We start from the raw sequence: 13,390 nt of genomic DNA on the forward strand, positions 1-13,390 counted from the left end.
TGTCTTTATTCCTGAAGCTTAAGGGACCAGTGGCCTGCCAAAATTGATATTACTTAGCCCTCTGCATCTGATTTAAAAAACGAATACCTGGAAGTCTATGAGTCATGCCAGCAAAGCCAGGTGATCATAGAGTGCATTGAGAAAAATTTGCCCTAACAGGAGGAATAATCAAGCCTCTGCACTGCCTCAACTAGTCTTGGTAGAGATTTGAAAACAAGCTGAGACATTAGCAGAACTTACTCTTCACAAATGAGATTCCCCATGCAGGGAGAGGGAGGCATATTTTATTCCCATTAGAACAGAGTAAAACAACAGAAAGCAAAAAGAGTGTTATGCTGACTGAGTATGTAGTTGTGAGGCTTCCTGTTTGGACAATAAAAATTAAGAAGTATTTGATATACAAAGGGAATTGAATAGAGTGTGGTTTCATGCCAAGTTTAAAGTTTTGGGTGTTTCCAAATGGTGCTTCATTCCAACTGTCTGATGACTCATGGGGTTTGACTTCTTTAAATTTGTTCAGTCAAATTTAAAGGTTAAATTGAAGATCAGAAAAGGTTGAAACTTATTCTCCTATCAGGAGATTTAGAGAGTGCAAAAATCTCTTGGTTACCCCTCCCTCAGTCCCACAAATCCTGCTCATCTTCCCCATTACTTGCCAGGGAATACTCTCTTATTTTCTCTTGATCTGTAGCTCTATTTCCAATTCCAAGTAAACTTCATAGAACAGCATGTCTCATCATAGCAGATGTCTTATGCTAGAAGCAGATTCCAGAAACATGTGGCTGCATGAGAACCTCTGCTCTTCATTAAAAACTGGATTCTCCATGTCTAGTGGACCTAGCAATGCCTTGTTTCAGAAAGACTTGTTTCCTGAGTCCGCTTGACTTCTTAATGCAAACTATAATACAAGCAGGTCTCCTATGAAATTCTCTCACAAACCCTGATGCCCTGTGCTTGCTGTGGCTACTTTGAAACTACATGGATACTGACTAGTTGGCTAGTTCACTCTTGCTGACTGCTCAGCTGGTTGAAGAACATACAACACCTGCCTTCGGTCTGCCTACTCCCCAGCAAGGCACTAACCCCACTGAACAGTCCTTCCCCAGTGAACAGTCCCTCCCCAGCAAACAGTCCTCAGGAGCTCCTGCGAACCCCATTACATTACAGACTTGTATCTCAGTGCTGAACTTGGCAGATATTTACCAATGACATCAAAAGTTAATTACAGGATGGACAGAAAGATAAGCTAACATAAACATGCCCTCTTTTTCTAAGGAAACCAGGCCTACAAGAGCAATAATGTCCCCAGTCATTACTGGTGAGGCAATCTTACAAGACTCCTTGATGAGCTGAAACCTTACATTGCATTACGTGTCCTTTTTGTCCCATGGATTCTATTGTTGAACACTTAGGTAGCCTGCCTGATTTTTATGGTCTTTATCCACATGCAGAATGGCTGCTACTTTTCTCTTCACAGACTTCATTCTCTTCCTACACATGAAGGCACAGCATACAACAAATAGATGTATAAGGACTTTTCCAGAATGTGTAAATCAAGTCCTGAGCTTCATAGATGCATCCTTTTTGTACAGTTCTTCACACTCAAAAGAAAAATCCTATCCTACCTAGTTGCAGCTCACTTGTAGGCAAGGAGCACTGAACATGTCAGCACTTCTTTTGCTCTCCAAACAGTTTTAACTCATAGTCCCACACCCAGTAACCTTCTGGGACACAGAACCTGCTCTTCCCTTTTCTAGGGAGCGTTCGAGTCAAAATTTGCATGTTGAAAAAAAAGTCTGGGAAGCTCACAGAGAGCAGTGCTCCTGCACTCATTGACTGGGTTCTGGAAAATAAAGACTAAAACTTGGAAGCGTATCTACTGTAGGTGGAGTCAGCATAAACTGGTGCTAGATAGACTGCACTCTACAATTTCTATTCAGAAAAGCTAATGTGGTACCACCAGCCAATCCAGGAAAGGGCAAGATCTCACCTCCCCATAACCAAAACAAGATTTGCAATATGGACAACCATTTCTGAGATAAAGGAGACAGGCCCTTGGCAACATGAAGACAGTTTCAGGATCCATTGTTTACTGCTCTAAAACCAAATAATTCCATGGTTTCTCGACTGGTGGCAGCTATCAGTTTTGTGAGACAGAAACTTAGGGCTCAGAAGCAGCAATAGGAAAAATGCAATTTTCTGGGGATAGGAGAGCAGGTTCTTCGAAGAAGTGGGTAGCAAGGGGCTGGTGAAGAAGCCCAAGGGGATGGTAAATGGAGACCTAGGTGACTCAGTTTCAATCTGAAAGGCATGGTGGACTGGGAACTGACTCATGGGGCTTCTGGGGAGCCACACATGGTCACCTTGTTTGCTTCATATTCTCAGCGAAACTAATTTCAAACAGAACTTGAACCTGGTCTGGGGCACATCACCCCATGGTGAAAGCACAAGCTGGTACTGATCTGCGGCAAGCATGTTCCCCTAAACTCATTACATCTCCTCCCAGAGTCCCTGAATCACTCCTGACCCTTGCACAACCCTTCACAAGACTCATTGACTGATCCCTCACCCCAGCATACTACTGACCAGCACCAAGAATGGCATTTGATCCCAAAGAAGGAGAGGGCAGGTAGAAAGAGAGACTGTCCCAAACCTCTCTCACCTCATTCCTGAGGAGACAGGACAAAAAAAGTGCTTTCTTCTCCTTTCATCTCTACCGCTGGGAGAGAAGTGGAAACAGATAAAGACAGACAAGCTGAGTGATAGTCATCTCAGGCACTCATGCTTCTTTGTCAAGCTTCTGCTTGACTCGTGCCAAGACCTTGCCCTGTCTACCAATGACAGCTCCCTCGCCATCTGCAGAGTGCTCAGGCATATTCTCACATGGTTTCCCCAAGTGTTTTCCTCACCTGTTTTGCAACCCTCCCTGTTACACAGCATGAGCTATGGACAGTCCTTCCTCACACAAGTACTTATTCTGGCAGCCTCTTAGGGAACAGATCTTGGGCAACTTTCAGGAGACTCCCCAATTGGATCTTCCTGTGGAATTCCACAGCACTCTCTTCCTAACGCAACCATCCCTGCATGTGCTCTTTCACACAGCCCCAAGATGTGGTGCCTTCTCATGCTGCTCTGCTCCCAAGGAATTGCCTTTTCAACAGGATTCACAACAACCTCCACTCTGAATTCAGACATAAGCGAGTACAGGAAGACTCGCAACCCTGAATGCTTTATGAACGTTGTAAGTTGGGTCACCTTCTCTCGCTTTCTTTCTAAAGCATCTCTCCCAGTACCACTACCACCCCATCACTACAGTCCCTGTCAGGAGGCTAAGAATGGCCCCTTCCACATTTTCCGTTTTGCCAACCTGCCTTTTCCAAAACCGCTGCATTAAAGTCACTGCTGCAATGAGGCCTGGCTCTGAATGTGCCAGGGACAGATGCCACTCTTGCACATTGCATGAGGACAGACACATAGCACTGCAATGGAGAGTGTTGGTTGCTACTTTTGGCTCTAAGGCCAGGCAACTCCCCAGAATCTCCTGAGGGGTACTGGAGATACAGGCTACTAATTTTGACCCCAGCAACAGGAATCAGCCCTGAACTGTGGCCAGAGCACATATCTGATCCAGTCCATATCAAACTGAACAACAGGCAGCCTGCATTTAGGGTTAACCCCAACAGATATATGATGAATACGAGGCTGGGCCATGCCTCATGACACGTTTGCAGTCACCTTGCTTAACACATGTTGGTATTTTGGGGTACCATACAAAAACAGGAAGAGTGCAAATCTGGCAAGAGAACAAAGATCCCTCCAGCACTATGATAGGGAGTACTGGCCTAGAAGAAACCTTGATATCCAAACAGTCCAAGCTACCAGAGAGAATTCCTTTGCAATGGAGGCAAAGGCTGGTTTCTAGTCTCAAGGGAAGCAAAGTCTTCCCCTTCTGTAACAATCCATTTGCTCAGTACAGTGGCAAGGGAGGTTGAACCCCTTCCCCAGACAGAAGATTCTCACAACACAAAGCAATCCAAGGCACCTTGCTCTGAATAACCAAAGATTTCCCCACAGTACATGCAAAATCAAGTGTAGGTGGTCTCATGAGTTCCCTATTAACAAGAGCTCCACCCTTGTTTGCCGTGTCTTCATGGCTTGCCTAATCACACTTGGGCAAGAAAGGATTCATTATGGACAAAAACACACAGCTTTTGGCACTGTCTCTACAGATACTGTTACATATTTAATCTGTAGAAAGGTATGATGTGTATCAGCCTTGCAAAACATGACAGACTATCACCCAAAAGGTTAGTGGCTCAATACACTTCTGCCTTGACCCATAATATGGGGTCCAGCACCAGACAACTATGACCTAAGCAGGTCTGAAAAAGACTTTGATGTATCTTTTTACAAGACCTGTAATATTTATTCTCATCCAGGGTCCCTGTGGCCAGGGGTCTCACGCTGCCATCACAGAGCAGCCACATGCACACTGCTCAACTTGATTACCCTCTGAAACAGAACAACTTGCATGTTAACAAACTCTCCTTTGGCTTCCCACAGAGTCAAATCATCAGATATCATGGATACCCCAGTGAGGAATATCAAGTTACCACAGAAGATGGATACATTCTTGGTGTTTTCAGAATTCCTGCTGGGAGGAACAGCCAAAATACAGGTGTGACACAGTTACAGGACATAAGGAAAGTCTGAGAGCCAACACTTACATGGGTCCCCCATCTTTCCCCTTTGTACATGCAATGGCATGTTCCACACCTTTCCATCTCAGCAAGAGCACCTAGTGAGGAATGTGGCCTGAATTCTGAATCCATCTAAAGGCCACACATTCAATGTCTCTGTCCTTATTTCAGACTTTTCTAATAATTTTGTCACAGTTTTTTTTCTCAGGTAGATGTGATTTGGTGAGGTTTTGCATTAACACCCTAAGTAATATACATTTAAAATAGAAACCTGGCAACAAAGCCTCTCAGGTTGGGCATATGAATATTAATTCCTAGCCTTCTGAAGGACAGTGATATTGTTAGGAAAGTGGTAAGAAATCAGGTCATCAATGAAAAGCAAATGCATTTCATGTGTTTCATCACATTTTCTGAATGGAATAAAATTTTATATCTGGAATTCAAGCTACCCTGTATATTGCTGCTTTGTTTATTACTCCTTGTTAGGTAATTCTAAAGAATAATTTTTTTTTTGATGACTCCTACTATTTGGATCCTCCCTTGGAGATAATCTGGACCAGCCTCACTCTCAAAGTAAGGTTAACCAAAGTTGGATCAGGGGCCCCTCAGCCTTGCGCAGTTGATTACTGAATAGACCTACAGGTAGATATGCTTCTTTGGATGAATTAATGTCTTCCATACACTGTTACGCCTTCAGCAGCTTTCATCTGTGGGTAGATGGTTTCTATATAGGGACCTGTAAGTTTCGCCTTCCAGTGCAATAGGAGGTGGGGATAGGCCTCCTCATTAAATTCTTTATTTGCCAGACCTGTCATGAAATGGTTATGAAATGTCATGAAATGGTTCTTGCTTGCATGGAACAAATCCTTCAGGTTTCTCAGACCAGTATCTATGCATAGTTTTCCTGGGAGCTTCTTGAAGATGGAAAGATTTAAAACCTCTCACAGACTAAACTGTGCACCCCAGTCTTAAATACACAGTAACTACTGCTCCAATATAAGAATACTTTCATCTTTTCCAGGGCAAAAGCCTGTAGTCTTCCTACAGCATGCTTTTCTAGGAGATGCTACCCACTGGATTTCTAACCTGCCCAACAACAGCTTGGGCTTCCTCCTCGCAGATGCTGGCTATGATGTCTGGATGGGAAACAGCCGAGGGAACACTTGGTCTTTAAAACACAAGACCCTTAATCCCAGCCAGAAAGCGTTCTGGCAGTTCAGGTACTCTGTAGAGGGAGAATTACTCAAGACAGAAACTCCAAGGGGACTAGATAGTTTCAGCCTGATGGTTTTTTACCTAAACCAGCATCAGAACAGGGTCTACACCAACCAAGGAGAGTAAAGAATCAGACGAAGAAGGATGCTTACTACTACTCAGAGTTGGGAGCATCGGCTGGGGAAGAGATATCAGACACTGGGAAATGAAATGGGATGCTGAGGAAAAGGGAGACAGTACTATGAGAGGGAGATCAAGAACCTCAGCTGGAACAGGCTGAGCAGCTTTGTCCAGAAATCTCATCTCTCACAGCTGAATTCAACCAAGAGAGAAATGTGTTTTGTAACCCATGCTAGTGAAAGCACTGATAAAATTCAGTTCCCCAAGGGCTGCAGCTGACAAGCGAAACTGTCACCTCCTTTGCAAAGAGCCCAAGGCATCAGGCAGCTTGGCAGTACAGCTGCATCCCTCTACCCCCTTCCCAAACTCAAGCAAGAATGCAGACAAAGTGTGCAACTTCGTCTTTCAATGGGTCCAGCTTGTTGCGATAAACAAAACTGCCATTCAGTAACTCACACTGTGAGAGCCAAAATGACTGCTAGCTTTTTGTGTTTCTCCCCTGTAGTTTCGATGAAATGGGCAAATACGATATTCCAGCAGAGCTGTACTTCATCATGAATAAGACTGGACAGAAGGATGTATACTATGTTGGTCACTCTGAAGGCACAACAACAGGTAATGTCAGGACACTCACGGTTCACAACGATTCATGTTCCTACCCAATCAGTAGGTGGGTCTCCCCATCGATGCAGATGTTTTTCTTGTGTGTAGAGAGCTAGTAAATGTAGAATAGAAACTCAAATGCCTTCTGAGTTAAGATTTGGAAAATATGCAAAACTTTTCTAAAACCAGCTTTGGTTACCCTTAATAAGCAAAGAAACCTAATAGCATACACAAATATAGTTCAAATTTAAATAATTAGAAACATAAAAGTGATTATTTACTGAGTACCTCAGGTACTGCACTGGGTATTAAATTCTCAGCAACAGGAATTTTCATTAAGTTCAACTTTTGTATTAAGACATACAATTGTTTTCCTTGTGAACAGGAAGGAAAAACTAAAAAGATAAAACAGCACATATAATACATAATTTCAAGTAACAGAAGACAAGGAAAAAAACCTTCAACATTACTAAGTCATATGATTTAATGCAATCTTACAATTTAAATAACTGGCCACATTACTGTTTAAAAACATATTGCCAGAGACTGAAAATCAGGAAAGAAAAACATTAATAACTTATTTTCTCTTAGTGTCAGCTTTTAGCATTAACTCACTTCATGGCCTCTGAATGCAATTAACTTTCTTTTAGCATCAGCTGAAAGTTCATGATGTTTATGGTTTATGTGTAAGATCATGAATGGACACTGACTATAACTGAGCAACTGCCAGATCATTGTGTAAATTACCCAGAAAACAGAGATGGAAATGTGGGAAAATCACATATTGTCACAGCTCCAGACCTTTTCTTTATTTTTCTCCCACAAGGGTATTTAAAGACCCTCATGGCAAAACAAACTAGCCATCTAGGCTTTCTTCAGCTGCCTTTGATGCAAACAATCAGTTGAAAACACTCAAAGCTCCCAATATGCAGCTAATCATTCTACAGTTTCATGGAAGCATAAACATACATAGACCTTTAGAGACTATAATCTGAAAAACTTTTTTTTTTGAGTTTTTTGAAGTTTAGAGGGAATTGATTTTATCACAAAACTGTTCTGATAAAGGCAATGTCCAGACATGCTCTAAACCTCAGAATGAACTTTGCCTCACAAATAAAATTCATTTCAGAACTTAGCTTCAACACTTGCCTTAGGTAAAACACGCAGCACAGACAAATATGGACAACAGACAATGGACTCCAAATTTAGTCTCACTTCTTGTTTGCTACCTACTGCTTATTTATTTCTTTTGTCTGTGGAAGATGCCTTCACTAACTCAGGCTGTCTCTTCTGTGTTTGCAGGCTTCATAGCATTTTCTACATACCCTGAGCTGGCTAAACGGATAAAAATGTTCGGTGCTCTGAGCCCAGTAATCACAGGTTCATATGCTACAAGCCCTCTGGTTAAAATAATAAGTGTTCCTGAACCTCTGCTCAGGGTATGTTATTTTTCCTTCTAAGAGGCCCAATACCTGACTTACCTTCACAGGGTTCACTCAACCTGAGACAAAGTGTTCCCAAACAGGTGATACACTGATACTGAACTTGGGATGAATCAAGTGCTCTTGAAAAATCTGTTCCCAAACTCTGTGGGGAAAATACTGGAGATACAGGGCTTGTAGCAGCAGGTCCCATTGAAGCAGACTTGTGAAACTCCATCTCATCATAGGACTCTTGCTGTTAACTAGTATTTTGCTGACCTCATGAAGGAGGAACGAAACTATAGCTGCAATAACAGCCATGACAGTCTCTGGGATTTCAGAAATGAGTGACCACTGAGGTCACTACACTGGAAATGGAAGGATGACTTCCTCCAGGACTGATGCCAGTAATATGAAGAAGGAAGGATATGTAATGCACTGTGGGGAAGAAGGTGTTTTAAGGGGTACTGGGAGGGCAAGCTGTTTCAGCAATCTTTGAATACTGAGTTAGACTGCTAGGCTATTAGCAACAGTTTCCTGCATAAAATGGTCCTGTAACAAGGAAAAAAAATTGCACTTTTCCCTTCCCTCAGTTAGTATTTGGCTGCAAAGGAGCTCTGCACCAGATCGGATTTCTGAAAGGACCTGTCACACAGTTATGTGCAAGCCTGGATAAGTTTTGTGGCCATGTACTCTGCTACATAGCTGGAGGCAACATAAAAAATCTGAACACGGTAAGTGTATGCAAGAACACCTACTCAGAGTAAAACTAAAGTGATTTTGGAAGTTACATTTGTGTTGTGTACTCTATCCTTATCTAGCAACTGTTACTCATGTAAACATATGTAAACCATAATGTAGTTCTCAGCAGACCAAGGGAATGCCAGGACATTGTTGGCTGTGAACAGTGCCAAACAGGACTAAAGCTAATGATGGATGGGACCAACAACTGGGAATATTCCAATCCCCAAAACAAAGAACTGAATTTAGTCTGGAGTTATACTGCACATGCCAATAGATATGCCCCCTTTTGGAGCTAAGCCAACCAGATTTTGGTCATACACAAATGCTCTTTAAAAAGAACCAATGGATGATGGAGTAAGACTTCTTGGCAACACAGTTCCCAGTTTCCTTTCTTAGTATGTGGACACCAGCGTCCTCTAAATACTGGAAGAGAGGAAAAAGTTCCTTTTCTCTTCTCATTTTTCAGACTACTTGCACCAGATCTTGGTCCCTAAGAACTACTGTAAGGGGAATTTTCCCATTTTTGTTGTCCTTAGGACTGGTCAACAGCTCAATCCACAACATGTAGATCTACAAAAAGTCTTTTCACTGTGTCTGAGGAGTGCAATTACCTACAGTGGGATTTACAGAGTAGTGCATCAGTCAGAGGGGACAGGAGAGACAGAAGAGTTGTCCCTATGCTTGCCAACATATGGACGCTGTAGTGGTCTTAAATCCCCTTTACAGTGGCCAAAGTGTGTAGAAACTGGCCCGTGTAATGTTTGTTACTTCAACATGTGTAACTGGGGTCCTTTTTTCTCCATCTATAACAACTTGTAAAAGCACATACAGGAAAGCAGTGAGAATCAAAGGCTCAATGCAAAAGCAATTAAAGGCATTGCAGCCCTTTTGTATTGCAGAACTAAACCATTAAGGATGTTTCCTGACTTGGATTAAGTCACTAATGTGGTTCTCAGGACAAGATAACAAGTCTGGGGAGGAATCTGGGGAGTTGGAATTGGAACATCTCCTTAACAGAACCATAAAAATGCAAAAAGAAGAGAAAGCAATCTGTTTTGTAAGCTGAGTTCTTTAGCACTAGGAATAAAGTGAATAGAAAAACAAATCTTCAAAAGACTTACACGTGCATGTTGGTGTGAGGTGAGGAATCTACTTTGAAAGGACTGGAAGGTTTTTCTCTACTGTTGCTGAACCACAGGATGCCACAGTAGCACTATCTTCATGGAACAGACTAGCTTTCATGGAGAAAGCATGCAGATGCATACTATTAACCAGCTATTCCTAAATCTGCTTCTCAGTTTTCTGTCTGATATTTGCAGAATATCCTATTAAAATGAGGTTTTAACACAGCAGCAGTATGTTGCTCAGGTCCTTCACAGCTTTATTCTGTCACAGCACTGGATCGCTGCCTTTATAACACTTCTGCTTTCTCTCCAGAGTCGAATAGATACGTACGTAGGACATTCCCCTGCTGGAACATCAGTACAGGACATTATTCATTGGCATCAGGTATAACTGCGTACTGACATATAAACAGACTCTTACTACTGCTTTTATGCAACCAACAGCCTACAGGGAAGTCTACATGCGGTGGATCTGGGAAAGTGCCCATCACACCTTCTCACGTGCTGCCATGAGCACCTGCCGCAGAGGGAGCACTGTTTCCCATGGCTCACCAGGCCATTACCTGAATTGCCCCTTTGGTATCAGGCACTGAGATTTCCCCAGGGCACATCAGACCTCTCTGCATGTTGGGCTCTAACGGCTTCCAGCCTTCATCTTTATTAATGAAGACATTTACCTTGAAAGCTGCAGAAGTGAACCAAGCCTGGTCCAGGCACTTGGCAGGCAGTAGGAGGATAGTGGAAACTTGAGCATCCCAGGGATGAGCCAGACAAAGAAGTAATGTAGGTTAAAGCTTTTCACCCAGGGAGTTAATTGCAGCTTGGATCACTTCCCAAAGCCAGTTAACCACACAAACGCTTCTGCTGGCACAAGGAGCAAATGGGGAGCTGCCTTATACTACTACAGTACCTGACAAGAAACACTGCTCTACAGGGATGTTTCCAACAGGCAGTTTTTTTCAAAATCCTTTTAGTCACTTTTGTAACTGTCCAGATCCTGGATACTAGTTCTCTAAAGGTGGATTTCTACTTGTTCTGCTCATGGTCTGAATCAGACCAGGGCAAGACAGCTCCAGCCAAGAAACACATCACTGCATGTGTCTAGGTGCACCTGCTGAGCCAGGACATACCTGCGTACATCCTATAGGCAGACCCTCCCATTTCTGCAAACACTTAATATGGTCTAGAATATAGGTCTGCTCCTGAGGACACCCCTGACAAAAATCCTCACAGGATACACCTACCCAGAACCAGGAAATGGGGAAAAACCATTGATGGCCAGTGTCTTTACAGCCTATTTTTCCAGCCTCTAACAAAGTCAAGTGGCTACAAAGCAAACACAGATACAGCAGGATAGAAGAAAATAGCAAAGGCAATACAGCAAGGAGATTTCTACCACATTGCCAGCTGAAGCCTTGAAGTCAAGGTTTTCTAAACTGACAGACACTGACTTTCTCTCACCCTGTACTACATAGAACCATTCACAAATGAAATTACTTGTGAGGTTTGTGCAAAAAATAAAAATAAAATTACAAAAACCCTAAACAAACAAAAAATGCCAAACAGATATGTACTTATATCTTCACTTATCAGTTCTGCAAGGCATATATCACATCTTTTAGACAACACAGGCTCAGGAATGTTAATGTCTTGTGTCTAATGTTTCACCTCAAAACCGCTGTCAGAGCACAACTCGTGTATAGCCAAACTCTTGTAAGTACAGCCTCTGGAAATGTCACCACTACTGTGAGCAGACCAGACAAAACTGACACACAAAAGATGTCTAAGGAGGGATCTTACATTATACTGGACTAGTAATAGCCCTGACACATTCTAGATGTTCTAGACATCTGTCATTGTAACAACTGAACCCCAGCTCTGCATCATGAACAGAGACCCCACGTTTAGCTAACTAAGGTAGTCAAGCACAATTTTAATAACAAAACATACCAAGGATGGCAGCTGAGGATCAGGAGAGAAAGTCAGCAAGAAGAAAGGCAATGAAACCACTCACCCTACAATCCATTCTAAGTACCCCTGGAAGCCCACAACCAGAGGAAGGGGTGGGAGTAACTCACAGCCCACTGCCTGAGCCTTGGCTTCAATCACAGGCAAGAAAACACCTCCCACACTCTGTTTCTTGGTCTCTCAACACTTACGTTTTACCTGTTCTTTTAACAGATAAGACGTGCAGGCCGATTCCAAGCTTATGACTACGGCTCTAAGGAAAACATGAAGAAATACAACCAGGTAAGGCAATGCGGTTTCCTGAGAACTCATCCTTGGGTCCTGGCAAAACTAAGAACAGAAAAAATCAGATTTTAGCACCTTGAGTGATAAAGAGGGGGAGAGTGGTCTGAGGTAATGTTTCACCTGAATCTAATACTCATCCGTGTAAGTCTATTCACAGACAAGGCATAGACAGATCCTTGCAGACAGCTAACAGAAGTCTGTTTTGCCTCCCCTACTGATGCAGGGATGTGTCCAACAACATGTCAATTTACCTGCCATTCCCAAAAGGCTAAGAGCCACACCCTATTCCCAGGACTGGATGAGTATGCAGCTCTTCACTTCCCAAAAATCCTCAAGTTCTGCCTTTCAGTTAAACACTGGGGGCCGGGGGGCAGGGGGCAGAGAGAAGTGAAAATGTATACCTTGGTGTTGGGAATCTATTTACCATAAATAGAAATAGACAGTGAGAGGGTGGCCTTCATCCTTACTGTGTTACTGTAGTGAGTGCAGAAAGGAGAGAGAGATGCTTGCACAGAATCCTTTCTCTAAACACAACTTCTGATGCAACAGCATTCACTCAGGTCTCCTCCCTTTCTTACAGTCTACTCCTCCTGCGTACAAGATAGAGAAGATAGGCACACCAATTGCTGTTTGGAGCGGCGGACAGGACAAATTTGCAGATCCAAAAGACATGGCAGAGCTACTTCCTCGGATTCCTAATCTCATTTACCATGAGCATTTTCCTGCTTGGGGACATCTTGATTTCATCTGGGGCCTTGATGCAACTGAGAAAATGTATAGGAAAATCATTGAACTAATGATAAAATACTTTTGAAACCATATGCAGAGTGTTTGTTTCACTCAGCAAAAACCTCTGAAATTTCTATTTGGCAATAAGGGTGATACCTGGGGAAGAGGTAAACACACAGACACACATAATGGATACCAGTATATGTATTTATTTGTACTTGTTTGTATCTTGCTTTCCTCATAGTTTGAGGTTTTCCATGGTGTTACTGTGACTGCTGTCTTCCCGAGAAGTTTGAGGTGTGTAGGAATGAAAGCTGAAAACACGAATATATTTGAGCACACACTGCAGGGATCACTTAATGTGGACAGATTTTATTTCTACAAGACTAATTTTTCTAAGTCTAAACTCTGGTGTTCTCGTGTATATCTTATGTACCCCACAGAGGCATTCTCGTGCCCAATTTGTGTCTTCCCATGAAGA

The 13,390-nt window shown here is 42.7% G+C and overlaps 1 protein-coding gene across 1 annotated transcript; it reads left to right on the plus strand.

Annotated features, from left to right (window-relative positions):
• Nucleotides 1-3,109: 3,109 nt before the first annotated feature.
• Nucleotides 3,110-12,994, plus strand: LOC141925940 (lysosomal acid lipase/cholesteryl ester hydrolase-like). The gene is made up of 9 exons (XM_074830876.1): nucleotides 3,110-3,241; nucleotides 4,564-4,678; nucleotides 5,722-5,920; nucleotides 6,541-6,650; nucleotides 7,941-8,081; nucleotides 8,657-8,793; nucleotides 10,241-10,312; nucleotides 12,109-12,177; nucleotides 12,761-12,994. Exons 1-9 carry the CDS (start codon nucleotides 3,110-3,112, stop codon nucleotides 12,992-12,994), a joined length of 1,209 nt encoding a protein of 402 aa, XP_074686977.1.
• The last annotated feature ends 396 nt before the right edge of the window (nucleotides 12,995-13,390 follow it).

Source organism: Strix aluco, chromosome 7 (assembly GCF_031877795.1).
Source record: "Strix aluco isolate bStrAlu1 chromosome 7, bStrAlu1.hap1, whole genome shotgun sequence".
Lineage (NCBI taxonomy): Eukaryota > Metazoa > Chordata > Aves > Strigiformes > Strigidae > Strix > Strix aluco.

What these genes read in the sequence shown, in the direction of transcription:
- LOC141925940 (XM_074830876.1), top strand. Translation starts at nt 3,110, where the DNA reads ATGTGGTGCCTTCTCATGCTGCTCTGCTCCCAAGGAATTGCCTTTTCA. An exon ending in CTGAATGCTTTATGAACGTT is followed by an intron (nt 3,242 to 4,563) that starts GTAAGTTGGGTC and finishes GGCTTCCCACAG; the next exon opens with AGTCAAATCATCAGATATCA. An exon ending in ACATTATTCATTGGCATCAG is followed by an intron (nt 10,313 to 12,108) that starts GTATAACTGCGT and finishes TTCTTTTAACAG; the next exon opens with ATAAGACGTGCAGGCCGATT.